The sequence below is a fragment of the Pseudophryne corroboree genome, chromosome 1 (genome assembly GCF_028390025.1).
Source record: "Pseudophryne corroboree isolate aPseCor3 chromosome 1, aPseCor3.hap2, whole genome shotgun sequence".
In the NCBI taxonomy this organism is placed as follows: Eukaryota; Metazoa; Chordata; class Amphibia; order Anura; family Myobatrachidae; genus Pseudophryne; species Pseudophryne corroboree.
In genome coordinates, this window is record NC_086444.1 from 332,516,542 (window position 1) to 332,533,688 (window position 17,147).

General features: G+C 49.2%; 1 protein-coding gene across 4 annotated transcripts in view; it reads left to right on the forward strand.

Moving 5' to 3' along the window:
* The window catches only part of PIWIL1 (piwi like RNA-mediated gene silencing 1), a 1,090,590-nt gene that overhangs the window by 817,719 nt on the left and 255,724 nt on the right, over positions 1-17,147 (forward strand). For all 4 annotated transcript variants that reach the window (XM_063964616.1, XM_063964613.1, XM_063964615.1 and 1 more), the window contains exon 16: positions 10,813-10,916. In XM_063964616.1, coding sequence (XP_063820686.1) covers positions 10,813-10,916 — 104 coding nt within the window. The remainder of the gene's footprint in view (positions 1-10,812; positions 10,917-17,147) is intronic.

The window sequence follows — 17,147 nt, forward strand, 5'->3', positions numbered from 1 at the left end:
CACCTTCTAGAGGGTCGCAGGTTCGGCATCCAAGATTGGATTCTGGTGACGACGGACGCGAGTCTCCGAGGTTGGGGAGCAGTCACACACGGAATAAATTTCCAGGGAAAATGATCAAGCCAGGAAGCTTGTCTGCACATAAACATTCTGGAATTAAGGGCCATCTACAACGGCCTGCTACAAGCGGAACATCTTCGCGACCGGCCCGTCCTGATTCAGTCGGACAACATAACAGCCGTGGCGCACATAAACCGCCAAGGCGGGACAAAGAGCAGAGCGGCGATGGCGAAGGCCACCAAGATCCTTCGCTGGGCGGAAAAACATGCAAGCGCCCTGTCAGCGGTCTTCATTCCAGGCGTGGACAACTGGGAAGCAGACTTCCTCAGCAGACACGATCTCCACCCAGGAGAGTGGGGTCTTCATCAAGAGGTCTTTGCAGAAGTGACAAGTCGTTGGGGAATTCCTCAAATAGACATGATGGCGTCTCGCCTCAACAAGAAGCTTCAGACATATTGTTCCAGGTCGAGGGACCCTCAAGCAGTAGCAGTGGACGCTCTGGTGACACCGTGGGTGTTTCACTCGGTCTATGTGTTCCCTCCACTTCCACTCATCCCAAAGGTGATAAGGATCGTGAGAAGAACAAGGGTTTGTCACAACTGAGGGCCTGAGCTGACGGGAGGCAGCCTCAGTTGTAGGGGCTGAGGTGTAAAGGAACCTGGGAGGTTGTATCAGACCCCTAGACATGTAAGTTACATGTAGAAGAATTGCCCAAAGGCGTGACCACGACAACCAAAGTAAAAGTCAATGATGTTTATTATGACATACTCCGCAACACAGCAGCAAATAAGAAAACATAAAACTCAGCAGGGAAATAATACAGTTCCTGGGTACTACAGGGTGGCAAGGACCACAGGGCTCTGGTAGTATGAGATAGTTCTTATAATCTTCTAGTTGGAAAGTCCTTACCAGGCCCGACTGTAGCAATGAAGATAGCCCAGGATCGTACCAGCTGGTGTTCCAGGAAAAGCTGGGCTGCTGTGGATAAAACGGCTGCTGTGGGTACTGGCTGGAACCAGACTGATGTTGGCACGGAGTGGATACTGGCTGGAACCAGTTAAATAATAAATATAGCTTGAGAGCGATGAAATATGAAATGATATATGGAGCTTGAGAGCGGTGAAATAATAAAACCGGTGATAAATGGTAATCTGTAGAAAAAGGTACCGGCACTTTAAGAAGAGCTGATCTCTGCTGGAAGCTGATTGCTGTAAGCAGGTGGATCTGTAGCTGGAAGCAGATGAATCCAAATGGATAGGAGAGTCAGGCTACACCGCAGGTGGAATGCTGGTGCGGGTCTCTTTAGTGGATGTTTGGAGATAGGAACTGGAACCTGGAAAACAACCACAGGAGAGAGACAAACTGGAACTAGGTTTGACAACCAAAGCACTGACGCCTTCCTTGCTCAGGCACAGAATACTTATACCTGCAGCAAGGAAGGGATTGGCTAGGCAATTATGCAGATTAACATTGCAAACAGTAGATTGGTGGAAATGAACAGATGACAGAATCCAAGATGGCTGCGCCCATGCAGACACTTGGAGGGAAGTTTGGTTTGTAATCCATGTGGGAATTAAAACAGTAATGGCGGCGCCGGCCACAGGAGACAGGAGACGCCAGACTGATAAGTGCACATTTAACCACGCGGGCACAGCGGAGGCCGCGGCTGACGCAATCACCACTCTGACACCCTGCATGCAGAAACTCAGGAACAGCGGCGGAGGCCGCGGGAGACGCCATTCCGGATGTTACAGGCGTTGCGGTGACCGCGTCTCAGAGTGACAGGAGAGGAGGCAGGAATGTGGACATCAGTATGACAGATGGGATCCGGTCCTGGAACGCTGAGCCAGCCTTAGAAGGCATCTGAAGGGTAAGTAATGGCGTCCAGATACCCGGATCGTGACGGGGTTCAGGCGATACTCGTTGTTCCAGATTGGCCTCGGAGGGCCTGGTATCCGGATCTTCAGGAATTACTCACAGGAGATCCTTGGCCTCTTCCTCTAAGAGAGGATCTGTTACAGCAAGGACCGTGCGTGTTTCAGGACTTACCGCGGTTGCGTTTGACGGCATGGCGGTTGAACGCCAACTCCTAGCTCGGAAGGGTAGTCCCGGGGAAGTCATCTCCACCCTACTTAAGGCTAGAAAGGAGGTAACGGCGAAGCATTATCACCGTATCTGGAGAAAATATGTGTCTTGGTGTGAATCCAAGAAGGCTCCTACGGAAGAGTTTCACCTGGGGCGGTTTCTCCATTTTTTGCAAGCAGGTGTGGATGCGGGCCTGAAGTTAAGCTCCATTAAAGTTTAGGTTTCGGCCTTATCAATTTTCTTTCAAAGGGAATTGGCCTCGCTTCCTGAAGTTCAGACTTTCGTGAAAGGCGTACTACACATTCAACCTCCATTTGTGCCCCCAGTGGCGCCATGGGACCTTAACGTGGTGTTACAGTTCCTTACGTCACATTGGTTTTAACCTTTACAAACGAGTTGAAATTTCTCACTTGGAAAGAGGTCATGCTATTGGCCTTGGCGTCCGCAAGGCGGGTGTCCGAATTGGCGGCTTTGTCTTACAAAAGCCCCTATCTAATCTTCCATGATTATAGAGCGGAGTTGAGAACTCGTCAACATTTTCTACCGAAGGTGGTTTCTTCATTTCATATGAACCAACCTACTGTGGTGCCTGTGGCTACTGAAGCCTTGGCTGATTCAAGGTCTCTTGATGTGGTCAGAGCTTTGAAAATGTATGTAGCCAGAACGGCTCGGGTGAGAAAAACTGAGGCGCTGTTTGTCCTATATGCGGCCAACAAGGTTGGCGCTCCTGCTTCTAAGCAGACTATTGCGGCTGGAACTGTACTACGATTCAGCAGGCTCATTCTACGGCTGGATTGCCGTTACCGAAATCGGTGAAAGACCATTCTACTAGGAAGGTGGGCTCATCTTGGGCGGCTGACCGAGGCGTCTCGGCATTACAGCTTTGCCGAGCAGCTACTTGGTCGGGGTCAAACACTTTTGCAAAGTTCTACAAGTTTGATACCCTGGCTGATGAGGACCTCATGTTTGCTCAATCGGTGCTGCAGAGTCATCCGCACTCTCCCGCCCGGTTTGGAGCTTTGGTATAAACCCCATGGTCCTTTTGGAGTCCCCAGCATCCTCTAGGACGAAGGAGAAAATAGGATTTTAATACCTAACGTTAAATCCTTTTCTCTTAGTTCGTAGAGGATGCTGGGCGCCCCCGTCCCAGTGCGGACTCTATCTGCAGTACTTGTATATAGTTATAAGTTACACAAAGGTTGTGTTTGGTAAGGGTCAGGCTGTTGCTGATCTGTTTTTGTTCACACTGTTAACTGGGTTTAAGTAACTGCCATGTTGTGTGGTGTGGTGTGAGCTGGTATGTATCTCACCCTTAGTTTAACAAAATCCTTTTCCTCAAAATGTTCGTCTCCTCTGGGCACAGTTCCTATAACAGGTCTGGAGGAGGGGCATAGAGGGAGGAGACAGTTCACACCCATTCAAAGTCTTATACTGTGCCTATGTCTCCTGGGGATCCCATCTATACCCCATGGTCCTTTTGGAGTCCCCAGCATCCTCTACGGACTAAGAGAAAAGGATTTACCGGTAGGTATTAAAATCCTATTTCTCTGATATCCTAGTGGATGCTGGGGACTCAGTAAGGACCATGGGGAATAGACGGGCTCCGCAGGAGACTGGGCACTCTAAAAGAAAGATTAGGTACTATCTGGTGTGCACTGGCTCCTCCCTCTATGCCCCTCCTCCAGACCCCAGTTAGAAGCTGTGCCCGGCCAGAGCTGGATGCACCTAGTGGGCTCTCCTGAGCCTGCTAGTAAAGAAAGTAATGTTAGGTTTTTTATTTTCAGTGAAATCTGCTGGCAACAGACTCACTGCTACGTGGGACCGAGGGGAGAGAAGCAAACGTACCTGTTCACAGCTAGGTTGCGCTTCTTAGGCTACTGGACACCATTAGCTCCAGAGGGTTCGAACACAGGCAAAGGTCCTCGGTTGTCCGTTCACGGAGCCGCGCCGCCGTCCCCCTCGCAGAGCCAGAAGATCAGAAGTTGGTGATGAAATCGGCGGCTGAAGACTCCTGTCTTCATTAAGGTAGCGCACAGCACCGCAGCTGTGCGCCATTGCTCCCACTGCACACCACACTCTCCGGTCACTGTAGGGTGCAGGGCGCTGGGGGAGGGGGGCGCCCTGGGCAGCAATGAGAATACCTTTGGCATAAAAAAGACACATAATACAGTCTGTGACTGTATATGTGTAAAACCCCGCCATTTTTTAGTCAGAAACAGCGGGACAGAAGCCCGCCGCTGAGGGGGCGGGGCCTTCTTCCTCAGTACACCAGCGCCATTTCTCTTCACAGCTCCGCTGGAAGGACGCTCCCCAGGCTCTCCCCTGCAGTCTCCTGGCACTAAGAGGGTAAAAAGAGAGGGGGGGCACATAAATTTAGGCAAAAGGTGTATTGATACAGCAGCTATTGGGAAAAATTCACTTCTGGTAGTGTGTATCCCTGTGTATATAGCGCTGTGGTGTGTGCTGGCATACTTTTTCTCTGTCTCCCCATAGATGGGGTCCTGTCCTCAGTCAGAGCATTCCCTGTGTGTGTGCTGTGTGTCGGTACGGCTGTGTCGACATGTTTGATGAGGGTTACGTGGAGGCGGAGCAAGTGCAGATAAATGTGGTGTCGCCCCCGTCGGTGCCGACACCTGATTGGATGGATATGTGGAAGGTCTTAAATGACAATGTAAACTCATTACATAAGATATTTGATTATGTTGCTGCCGGGGGATAGCCGGGCTCTCAAACCGGGCCTGCCCAGGCGCCTCAGAGGCCGTCAGCGTCTCAAAAACGCCCACTATCTCAGTTGGTTGACACAGATGTCGACACGGAGTCCGACTCCAGCGTCGACGAGGATGAGGCACTATTACAGCCCAAAATGACTAAGGCCATCCGATACATGATTATTGCAATGAAAAATGTATTACACATTTCAGAGGCTTACCCTGTCCCTGACAAGAGGGTAAATATGTTTGGGGAGAAAAAGCAGCCAGTGACTTTTCCCCCGTCACATGTATTAAATGAGTTATGTGAAGAAGCGTGGTCTTCCCCTGATAAGAAAGTGGTGATTCCCAAGAGAATACTAATGGCGTACCCTTTCCCGCCAACGGATAGGTTACGCTGGGAATCCTCCCCTAGGGTTGACAAGGCCCTGACGCGCTTATCTAAAAGAGTGGCCCTGCCGTCTCAGGATACGGCCGCCCTAAAGGAACCTGCGGATAGGAAGCAGGAAGGTTTCTTGAAGTCTGTGTATACACACTCTGGTACTCTACTGAGACCGGCTATTGCTTCAGCTTGGATGTGCAGTGCTGTTGCAGCATGGACAGATACTCTGTCAGAGGGGTTGGATACCCTGGACAGGGATACCGTATTGCTAACACTTAGCCATATTAAAGACGTCGTCTTATATATGCGGGATGCCCATAGGGACATTTGCCTGCTGGGCTCTCGAATAAATGCAATGTCCATTTCTGCCAGGAAGGTCTTATGGACTCGGCAATGGAGGTTTTGCCTTATAAGGGTGAGGAATTGTTTGGGGACGGTCTCTCGTACCTCGTATCCACAGCGACAGCTGGAAAGTCGACTTTCTTGCCACAGGTTTCCTCACAGCCTAAGAAAGCACCGTATTACCAAATGCAGTCCTTTCGTTCTCAAAAAAGCAAGAGAGTCAGAGGTGCATCCTTTCTTGCCAGAGGCAGGGGTAGAGGAAAGAAGCTGCACCATGCAGCCAGTTCTCAGGAACAAAAGTCCTCCCCTGCTTCCACTAAGTCCACCGCATGACGCTGGGGCTCCACAGGCGGAGCCAGGATCCGAAATTTCTGCAACCAGTGGGTTCGCTCACAAGTGGATCCTTGGGCTATACAAATTGTATCTCAGGGATACAAGCTGGAATTTGAAGTGACGCCCCCTCACCGTTACCTAAAATCCGCCTTGCCAGCTTCTCCCACGGGGAGGGAGATAGTCCTGACGGCTATTCACAAGCTGTACCTCCAGCAAGTGATAATAATGGTACCCCCCTTCAGCAGGGAAGGGGTTACTATTCCACACTGTTTGTGGTACCGAAACCGGACAGTTCGGTAAGACCCATTCTAAAATTAAAATCCTTGAACATTTACATGAAAAAGTTCAGGTTCAAAATGGAATCGCTCAGAGCGGTCATTGCCAGCCTGGAAGAGGGGGGTTTTATGGTATCTCTGGACATCAAGGATGCGTACTTGCATGTCCCCATTTATCCGCCTCACCAGGAGTACCTCAGGTTTGTGGTACAGGACTGTCATTACCAATTCCAGACGTTGCCGTTTGGTCTATCCACGGCACCGAGAGTCTTTACCAAGGTAATGGTGGAGATGATGGTACTTCTCCGGAAGCAAGGAGTTACAGTTATCCCGTACTTGGACGATCTCCTCATAAAGGCGAGGTCCAGAGAGCAGTTGTTGGTCAGCGTAGCGCACTCTCAGGAAGTGTTGCTACGGCACGGCTGGATTCTGAATATTCCAAAGTCGCAGCTGATTCCTACGACGCGTCTGCCCTTCCTGGGCATGATTCTGGACACAGAACAGAAGAAGGTATTTCTCCCGGAGGAGAAGGCTCAGGAGTTAGTGACCATGGTCAGGGATCTCCTGAAACCAAAGCAGGTGTCGGTGCATCACTGCACGCGAGTCCTGGGAAAGATGGTAGCGTCATACGAAGCCATTCCTTTCGGCAGGTTCCATGCCAGGATCTTTCAGTTGGATCTGTTGGACAAGTGGTCCGGATCGCATCTTCAGATGCATCGGCTGATTGCCCTGTCCCGAGGGCCAGGGTGTCTCTTCTGTGGTGGCTGCAGAGTGCTCATCTTCTCGAGGGCCGCAGGTTCGGCATACAGGACTGGGTCCTGGTGACCACGGATGCAAGCCTCCGCGGATGGGGGGCAGTCACTCAGGGAAGAAACTTCCAGGGACTGTGGTCAAGTCAGGAGACTCGTCTGCACATAAACATACTGGAATTAAGGGCCATATACAACGCCCTGAGTCAAGCGGAGCACCTGCTTCGAGACCAACCAGTGCTGATACAGTCAGACAACGTCACGGCAGTCGCCCATGTAAACCGACAGGGCGGCACAAGAAGCAGGGTGGCGATGGCGGAAGCCACAAGGATTCTTTGTTGGGCGGAGAATCACGTACAAGCACTGTCAGCAGTGTTTATTCCGGGAGTGGACAACTGGGAAGCAGACTTCCTCAGCAGGCACGACCTCCACCCGGGAGAGTGGGGACTTCATCAAGAAGTCTTCGAGCAGATTGCAAATCGGTGGGAACCGCCACAGGTGGACATGATGGTGTCCCGCCTAAACAAAAAGCTAAAAAAATATTGTGCCAGGTCAAGGGACCCTCAGGCGATAGCTGTGGACGCACTGGTAACTCCGTGGGTGTTCCAGTCGGTATGTGTTTCCTCCTCTTCCTCTCATACACAAGGTACTGAGAATAGTAAGAAAAAGAGGAGTGAGAACGATACTCATTGTTCCGGATTGGCCAAGTAGGACTTGGTACCCAGAACTTCAAGAGATGGTCACAGAGGACCCATGGCCTCTGCCTCTTAGACAGGACCTGTTGCAGCAGGGGCCCTGTCTGTTCCAAGACTTACCGCGGCTGCGTTTGACGGCATGGCGGTTGAACGCCGGATCCTAGCGGAAAAGGGTATACCGGATGAAGTAATTCCTACGCTGATAAGAGCTAGGAAGGATGTGACAGCAAAGCATTGTCACTGCATATGGCAGAATATGTTGCTTGGTGTGAGGCCAGGAAGGCCCCTACAGAGGACTTCCAGTTGGGTCGTTTTCTGCATTTCCTACAGTCAGGTGTGACTATGGGCCTCAAATTAGGGTCCATAAAGGTTCTGATCTCGGCCCTATCCATTTTCTTTCAAAAAGAACTGGCTTCACTGCCTGAGGTTCAGACGTTTGTAAAGGGAGTGCTGCATATTCAGCCTCCTTTTGTGCCACCAGTGGCACCTTGGGATCTTAACGTTGTGTTGGATTTCCTGAAATCCCACTAGTTTGAGCCACTTAAGACCGTGGAGCTAAAATATCTCACGTGGAAAGTGGTCATGCTATTGGCCTTAGCTTCGGCTAGGCGTGTGTCAGATTTGGCGGTTTTGTCATGTAAAAGCCCTTATCTGATCTTCCATATGGACAGGGCAGAATTGAGGACTCGTCCCCAATTTCTCCCTAAGGTGGTATCATTGTTTCATTTGAACCAACCTATTGTGGTGCCTGCGGCTACTAGGGACTTGGAGGATTCCAAGTTGCTGGACGTAGTCCGGGCTTTGAAAATTTATATTTCCAGAACGGCTGGAGTCAGAAAGACTGACTCGCTGTTTATTCTGTATGCAGCCAACAAGGTTGGCGCTCCTGCTTCGAAGCAGACTATTGCTCGCTGGATCTGTAGCACGATTCAGCTGGCTCACTCTGCGGCTGGATTGCCGCATCCAAAATCAGTAAAAGCCCATTCCACAAGGAAGGTGGGCTCTTCTTGGGCGGCTGCCCGAGGGGTCTCGGCTTTACAGCTTTGCCGAGCTGCTACTTGGTCGGGTTCAAACACATTTGCTAAGTTCTACAAGTTTGATACCATGGCTGAGGAGGACCTTGAGTTTGCTCATTCGGTGCTGCAGAGTCGTCCGCACTCTCCCGCCCGTTTGGGAGCTTTGGTATAATCCCCATGGTACTTACGGAGTCCCCAGCATCCACTAGGACGTCAGAGAAAATAAGAATTTACTCACCGGTAATTCTATTTCTCGTAGTCCGTAGTGGATGCTGGGCGCCCGTCCCAAGTGCGGACTTCTTCTGCAATACGTGTATATAGTTATTGCTTACTAAAGGGTTATTGTTATGAGCCATCCGTTGATTGAGGCTCAGTTGTTGTTCATACTGTTAACTGAGTATGGTTATCACAAGTTATACGGTGTGATTGGTGTGGCTGGTATGAGTTTACCCTGGATTCCAAATCCTTTCCTTGTAGTGTCAGCTCTTCCGGGCACAGTTTCCCTAACTGAGGTCTGGAGGAGGGGCATAGAGGGAGGAGCCAGTGCACACCAGATAGTACCTAATTTTTCTTTTAGAGTGCCCAGTCTCCTGCGGAGCCCGTCTATTCCCCATGGTCCTTACTGAGTCCCCAGCATCCACTACGGACTCCGAGAAATAGAATTACCGGTGAGTAAATTCTTATTTTTTTCAACCTTATTTACTATGTTACTATGTATGAAATCTGATTCTCTTTTCGTGTTGTTTGGTTTTCACAAACGTAGCTGGGTTGCTTCCCAGCAGACTCTGGCCACATGGATTAGAATGGTGATTGCACATGCTTATGTACAGGCTGGTCGTCCGGTTCCTGCTACCATCAAAGCCCATTCTACTCGGTCGGTTGGATCTTCTTGGGCGGTCCACCGTGGTGCGACCCTTGAACAATTGTGCAAGGCGGCTACGTGGTCCTCAGTGAACACGTTCATAAGGTTCTATGCCTTCGATACTTCCGCTTCCCAGGATGCTTCCTTTGGACGCCGGGTTCTTGTGCCCGCTACAGTGCGTCCCCTCCCATAAGGAACTGTTTTAGGACATCCCCGATGTTATTCCTTGTGGAGCCCAGTGTACCCCGCAGCAGAAAATGAGATTTATGGTAAGAACTTACCTTTGTTAAATCTCTTTCTGCGAGGTACACTGGGCTCCACAAGGCGCACACCCTGACGCTCTTATCTTCTTTGGGATGGTATGGCATAGCCGCTGACACCCTCTCCTGTGGTGAGTGTGTGGTATAATTGGCTACGAGCGATTGTCATCTCTGGTACCTGCTACTGCATTGGGCTGGTTAACGAAACTGAGCTCCTGTGCACGGAGGCGGGAGTATAGAAGAGGCAGCGCTGTGCATCTTGGGAACAGTCAAAGCTTTGAGCCTGTTGGTGCCTTGGATCAAGATCCTACTCTACACCCCGATTTTATTCATTGTGGAGCCCAGTGTACCTCGCAGAAAGAGATTTAACAACGGTAAGTTCTTACCATAAATCTCATTATTAAATTTATTTGGGTATGACCATAGATACAATTTAATCAAATATAGATGGTCAATTTATGATATTCTATTGGGATGAAATGAAATCTTTTTCTCCGAAATAAAGCCAATTCATTGAAAATATTTTTGTACTGTCAGTTCAGAATTATAAACTGTAACAAATCTGAGAGTAATGCTTCCCCTTTTAGAAGGGAGAGTTTACCAGTAAAATAATTCTATAAACAGGACTGTACTATCATTTGCACTTTATAGTTTATTAGTAGTATGCAGTTGAAAGTCATACTTTTTGGCTTTGGGATACATGTTTTTCATCTATATTTAAGGGTTTAAGAAATCCCAGTCTTAATCCAGCTACACTTGTGGCTTTATACTGTAGTACAAATTCTGGCCATTACGTTGGATAACTTCTATGGGTGTATTTACTTTAACAAACAGTGCCTTTGCATAGATACAGTACCCCCTGGTGTCAGTGCATACAAACCTGCATTATAATGATGCTTTTGTTTACAATGGGATATTTTTTGTTTTTTACTGAAGCTTTGACCTATATACACTTTGATATTGGGACAATTTCCAATTGCCCAGTTTACTGCATTGTCATAATTTTTATGGCTAGTATTAACTAGTATTTGTCTTGTTTGTTTTGAAGCTGAAAGAAATGATGATTGTTGGCATTGATTGTTATCATGACACTTTGGCTGGAAAAAGATCTATTGCTGGATTTGTTGCCAGTATGAACCAAGGCATGACTCGGTAAGGGAAAGCTGCATCTTAAATTGTATATTTGCTTAAGAAAATAAAACAGGTATACCCTGTTTAATTTTTTTTTATATAGTTACACTAATATGGATATTAGTATAAATATATCAATTGAAGGTCAGATTATTTTACAAAACAGTACTTTTTAGTTCTAAACTGCTTTGTGCAGTATTTCCACCTAACTTCACCTTTCAATAGCATACGAGAGAGGTAGTTTACACTGTGTGTTTCCATATAAATGCTTTAAAAATAAAAGTGTTAATACACTACTTTATTTTTAGCAATTAAAATGCAAAATTAATGAATAGAAGAGGAATCTAAATCAAATAATAGGATTTCTCATACGTCCTAGAGGATGCTGGGGACTCCAAAAGGACCATGGGGTATAGACGGGATCCGCAGGAGACATGGACTTTAAATGGGTGTGAACTGGCTCCTCCCTCTATGCCCCTCCTCCAGACCTCAGTTAGATTCTGTGCCCAGAGAGACTGGACACACACCAGGGAAGCTCTCCTGAGTTTCTCTGAAAAAATACTTTTTTCTCTTACGTCCTAGAGTATACTGGAGACTCCGTAAGGACCATGGGGTATAGACGGGCTCTGCAGGAGACATGGGCATTATAAAGAACTTTAGAATGGGTTTGCACTGGCTCCTTCTTCTATGCCCCTCCTCCAGACCTCAGTTAGATCCTGTGCCCAGAGGAGACTGGGAGCATTACAGGGGAGCTCTCCTGAGTTTCTCTGTAAAAAGAATTTTGTTAGGTTTTTTATTTTCAGGGAGCACTGCTGGCAACAGGCTCTCTGCATCGTGGGACTGAGGGGAGAGAAGCAGACCTACTTAAGTGATAGGCTCTGCTTCTTAGGGTACTGGACACCATTAGCTCCAGAGGGTCGGAACGCAGGTCTAACCATCGCCGTTCGTCCCGGAGCCGCGCCGCCGTCCTCCTCACAGAGCCGGAAAATAGAAGCCGGTGAGTAGAAGAAGAAAGAAGACTTCAAAGGCGGCAGAAGACTTCAGTTCTTCAGTGAGGTAACGCTGCGCGCCATTGCTCCCACACACACACACACACACACACAACAGCGGGCACTGTAAGGACGCAGGGGGGGCGCCCTGGACAGCAATTAATAGCCTCAAGGGACACTGGCAGATGTAAATATACTGCGGAGGCAGTATATTATTAACCCCAACCAGTTTTTTTTTATTTCTCTGACGTCCTAAGTGGATGCTGGGGACTCCGTCAGGACCATGGGGATTAGCGGCTCCGCAGGAGACAGGGCACAAAAGTAAAAGCTTTAGGATCAGGTGGTGTGCACTGGCTCCTCCCCCTATGACCCTCCTCCAAGCCTCAGTTAGATTTTTGTGCCCGGCCGAGAAGGGTGCAATCTAGGTGGCTCTCCTAAAGAGCTGCTTAGAGTAAAAGTGTGTTAGGTTTTTTATTTTCAGTGAGTCCTGCTAGCAACAGGCTCACTGCTACGAGGGACTTAGGGGAGAGAAGTGAACTCACCTGCGTGCAGGATGGATTGGCTTCTTAGGCTACTGGACACCATTAGCTCCAGAGGGAGTCGGAACACAGGTCTCACCCTGGGGTTCGTCCCGGAGCCGCGCCGCCGACCCCCCTTGCAGATGCCGAAAAGTGAAGGTCCAGAAACGGCGGCAGAAGACTCTTCAGTCTTCATAAGGTAGCGCACAGCACTGCAGCTGTGCGCCATTGTTGTCAGCACACTTCATAGCAGCGGTCACTGAGGGTGCAGGGCGCTGGGGGGGGGCGCCCTGGGCAGCAATGATAGTACCTTATTCTGGCTAAAAATACATCACATATAGCCCCTGGGGGCTATATGGATGTATTTAACCCCTTCCAGGTCTCAGAAAAACGGGAGAAGAAGCCCGCCGAAAAGGGGGCGGGGCCTATTCTCCTCAGCACACAGCGCCATTTTCCCTCACAGAAATGCTGGTGGGAAGGCTCCCAGGCTCTCCCCTGCACTGCACTACAGAAACAGGGTTAAAACAGAGAGGGGGGGCACTTATTTGGCGATATGTATATATATATATTAAAATGCTATAAGGGAAAAACACTTATATAAAGGTTGTCCCTGTATAATTATAGCGTTTTTGGTGTGTGCTGGCAAACTCTCCCTCTGTCTCCCCAAAGGGCTAGTGGGGTCCTGTCCTCTATCAGAGCATTCCCTGTGTGTGTGCTGTGTGTCGGTACGTGTGTGTCGACATGTATGAGGACGATGTTGGTGAGGAGGCGGAGCAATTGCCTGAAATGGTGATGTCACTCTCTAGGGAGTCGACACCGGAATGGATGGCTTATTTAAGGAATTACGTGATAATGTCAACACGCTGCAAGGTCGGTTGACGACATGAGACGGCCGGCAAACAAATTAGTACCTGTCCAGGCGTCTCAAACACCGTCAGGGGCTGTAAAACGCTCATTTACCTCAGTCGGTCGACACAGACACGGACACTGACTCCAGTGTCGACGGTGAAGAAACAAACGTATTTTCCTTTAGGGCCACACGTTACATGTTAAGGGCAATGAAGGAGGTGTTACATATTTCTGATACTACAAATACCACAAGAAGGGTATTATGTGGGGTGTGAAAAAACTACCTGTAGTTTTTCCTGAATCAGATAAATTAAATGAAGTGTGTGTGATGATGCGTGGGTTTCCCCCGATAGAAAATTATTGGCGGTATACCCTTTCCCGCCAGAAGTTAGGGCGCGTTGGGAAACACCCTTTAGGGTGGATAAGGCGCTCACACGCTTATCAAAACAAGTGGCGGTACCGTCTCCAGATAGGGCCGCCCTCAAGGAGCCAGCTGAGAGGCTGGAAAATATCCTAAAAAGGTATATACACACATACTGGTGTTATACTGCGACCAGCGATCCCCTCAGCCTGGATGTGCAGCGCTGGGGTGGCTTGGTCGGATTCCCTGACTGAAAATATTGATACCCTTGACAGGGACAGTATTTTATTGACTATAGAGCATTTAAAGGATGCATTTCTATATATGCGAGATGCACAGAGGGATATTTGCACTCTGGCATCAAGAGTAAGTGCGATGTCCATTTCTGCCAGAAGATGTTTATGGACACGACAGTGGTCAGGTGATGCAGATTCCAAACGGCACATGGAAGTATTGCCGTATAAAGGGGAGGAGTTATTTGGGGTCGGTCCATCGGACCTGGTGGCCTCGGCAACAGCTGGAAAATCCACCTTTTTTACCCCAAATCACATCTCAGCAGAAAAAGACACCGTCTTTTCAGCCTCAGTCCTATCGTCCCCATAAGGGCAAGCGGGCAAAAGGCCAGTCATATCTGCCCAGGGATAGAGGAAAGGGAAGAAGACTGCAGCAGGCAGCCCATTCCCAGGAACAGAAGCCCTCCACAGCTTCTGCCAAGTCCTCAGCATGACGCTGGGGCCGTACAAGCGGACTCAAGTGCGGTGGGGGGTCGTCTCAAGAGTTTCAGCGCGTAGTGGGCTCACTCGCAAGTGGACCCCTGGATCCTACAAGTAGTATCCCAGGGGTACAGACTGGAGATTCGAGACGTCTCCCCCTCGCAGGCTCCTGATGTCTGCTTTACCAACGTCTTCCTCCGACAGGGAGGCAGTATTGGAAACAATTCACAAGCTGTATTCCCAGCAGGTGATAATCAAAGTACCCCTCCTACAACAAGGAAAGGGGTATTATTCCACACTATATTGTGGTACTGAAGCCAGACGGCTCGGTGAGACCTATTCTAAATGGGAAATCTTTGAACACTTACATACAAAGGTTCAAATCAAGATGGAGTCACTCAGAGCAGTGATAGCGAACCAGGAAGAAGGGGACTATATGGTGTCCCTGGACATCAAGGATGCTTACCTCCATGTCCCAAATTGCCCTTCTCACCAAGGGTACCTCAGGTTCGTGGTACGGAACTGTCACTATCAGTTTCAGACGCTGCCGTTTGGATTGTCCACGGCACCCCGGGTCTTTACCAAAGTAATGGCCGAAATTATGATTCTTCTTCAAAGAAAAGGCGTCTTAATTATCCCTTACTTGGACGATCTCCTGATAAGGGCAAGGTCCAGAGAACAGTTGGAAGTCGGAGTAGCACTATCTCAAGTAGTTCTACGACAGCACGGGTGGATTCTAAATATCCAAAATCGCAGCCGTTTCCGACGACACGTCTGCTGTTCCTAGGGATGGTTCTGGACACAGTCCAGAAAAAGGTGTTTCTCCCGGAGGAGAAAGCCAGGGAGTTATCCGAGCTAGTCAGGAACCTCCTAAAACCAGGAAAAGTGTCAGTGCATCATTGCACAAGAGTCCTGGGAAAAATGGTGGCTTATTACGAAGCGATTCCATTCGGCAGATTCCACGCAAGAACTTTTCAGTGGGATCTGCTGGACAAATGGTCCGGATCGCATTTTCAGATGCATCAGCGGATAACCCTATCTCCAAGGACAAGGGTGTCTCTCCTGTGGTGGTTACAGAGTGCTCATCTTCTAGAGGGCCGCAGATTCGGCATTCAGGATTGGATGCTGGTGACCATGGAGGCCAGCCTGAGAGGCTGGGGAGCAGTCACACAGGGAAAAAATTTCCAGGGAGTGTGATCAAGTCTGGAGATTTTTCTCCACATAAATATACTGGAGCTAAGGGCAATTTACAATGCTCTAAGCTTAGCAAGACCTCTGCTTCAAGGTCAGCCGGTATTGATCCAGTGGGACAACATCACGGCAGTCGCCCACGTAAACAGACAGGGCGGCACAAGAAGCAGGAGGGCAATGGCAGAAACTGCAAGGATTTTTCGCTGGGCGGAAAATCATGTGATAGCACTGTCAGCAGTGTTCATTAAGGGAGTGGACAACTGGGAAGCAGACTTCCTCAGCAGGCACAACCTCCACCCGGGAGAGTGGGGACTTCATCGGGAAGTCTTCCACATGATTGTGAACCGTTGGAAAAGACCAAAGGTGGACATGATGGCGTCCCGCCTGAACAAAAAACTGGACAAGTATTGCGCCAGGTCAAAAGACCCTCAGGCAATAGCTGTGGACGTTCTGGTAACACCGTGGGTGTACCAGTCGGTGTATGTCTTCCCTCCTCTGCTTCTCATACCCAAGGTATTGAGAATTATAAGACGTAGAGGAGTAAGAACTATACTCGTGGCTCCGGATTGGCCAAGAAGGACTTGGTACCCGGAACTTCAAGAGATGCTCACAGAGGACTCATGGCCTCTGCCGCTAAGAAGGGACTTGCTTCAGCAAGTACCATGTCTGTTCCAAGACTTACCGCGGCTGCGTTTGACGGCATGGCGGTTGAACGCCGGATCCTAAGGGAAAAAGGCATTCCGGAAGAGGTCATTCCTACCCTGGGCAAAGCCAGGAAGGAGGTGACCGCACAACATTATCACCACATGTGGCGAAAATATGTTGCGTGGTGTGAGGCCAGGAAGGCCCCATGAAGAAATTTCAACTCGGTCGTTCCTGCATTTCCTGCAAACAGGAGTGTCTATGGGCCTCAAATTGGGGTCCATTAAGGTTCAAATTTCGGCCCTGTCGATTTTCTTCCAGAAAGAATTGGCTTCAGTTCCTGAAGTCCAGAAGTTTGTCAAGGGAGTACTGCATATACAACCCCCTTTTGTGCCTCCAGTGGCACTGTGGGATCTCAACGTAGTTCTGGGATTCCTAAAATCACATTGGTTTAAACCGCTCAAATCTGTGGATTTGAAATATCTCACAGGGAAAGTGACCATGCTGTTGGCCCTGGCCTCGGCCAGGCGAGTGTCAGAATTGGCTGCGTTTGTCTCAAAAAAGCCCATATCTGATTGTCCATTCGGACAGGGCAGAGCTGCGGACTCATCCCCAGTTTCTCCCTAAGGTGGTGTCAGTGTTTCACCCGAACCAGCTTATTGTGGTACCTGCGGCTACTAGGGACTTGGAGGACTCCAAGTTGCTAGATGTTGTCAGGGCCCTGAAAATATAGTTTCCAGGACGGCTGGAGTCAGGAAAACTGACTTGCTGTTATCCTGTATGCACCCAACAAACTGGGTGCTCTTGCTTCTAAGCAGACGATTGCTAGTTGGATGTGTAGTACAATTCAGCTTGCACATTTTGTGGCAGGCCTGCCACAGCCAAAATATGTAAATGCCCATTCCACAAGGAAGGTGGGCTCATCTTGGGCGGCTGCCCGAGGGGTCTCGGCTTTACAACTTTGCCGAGCTGATACTTGGTCAGGGGCA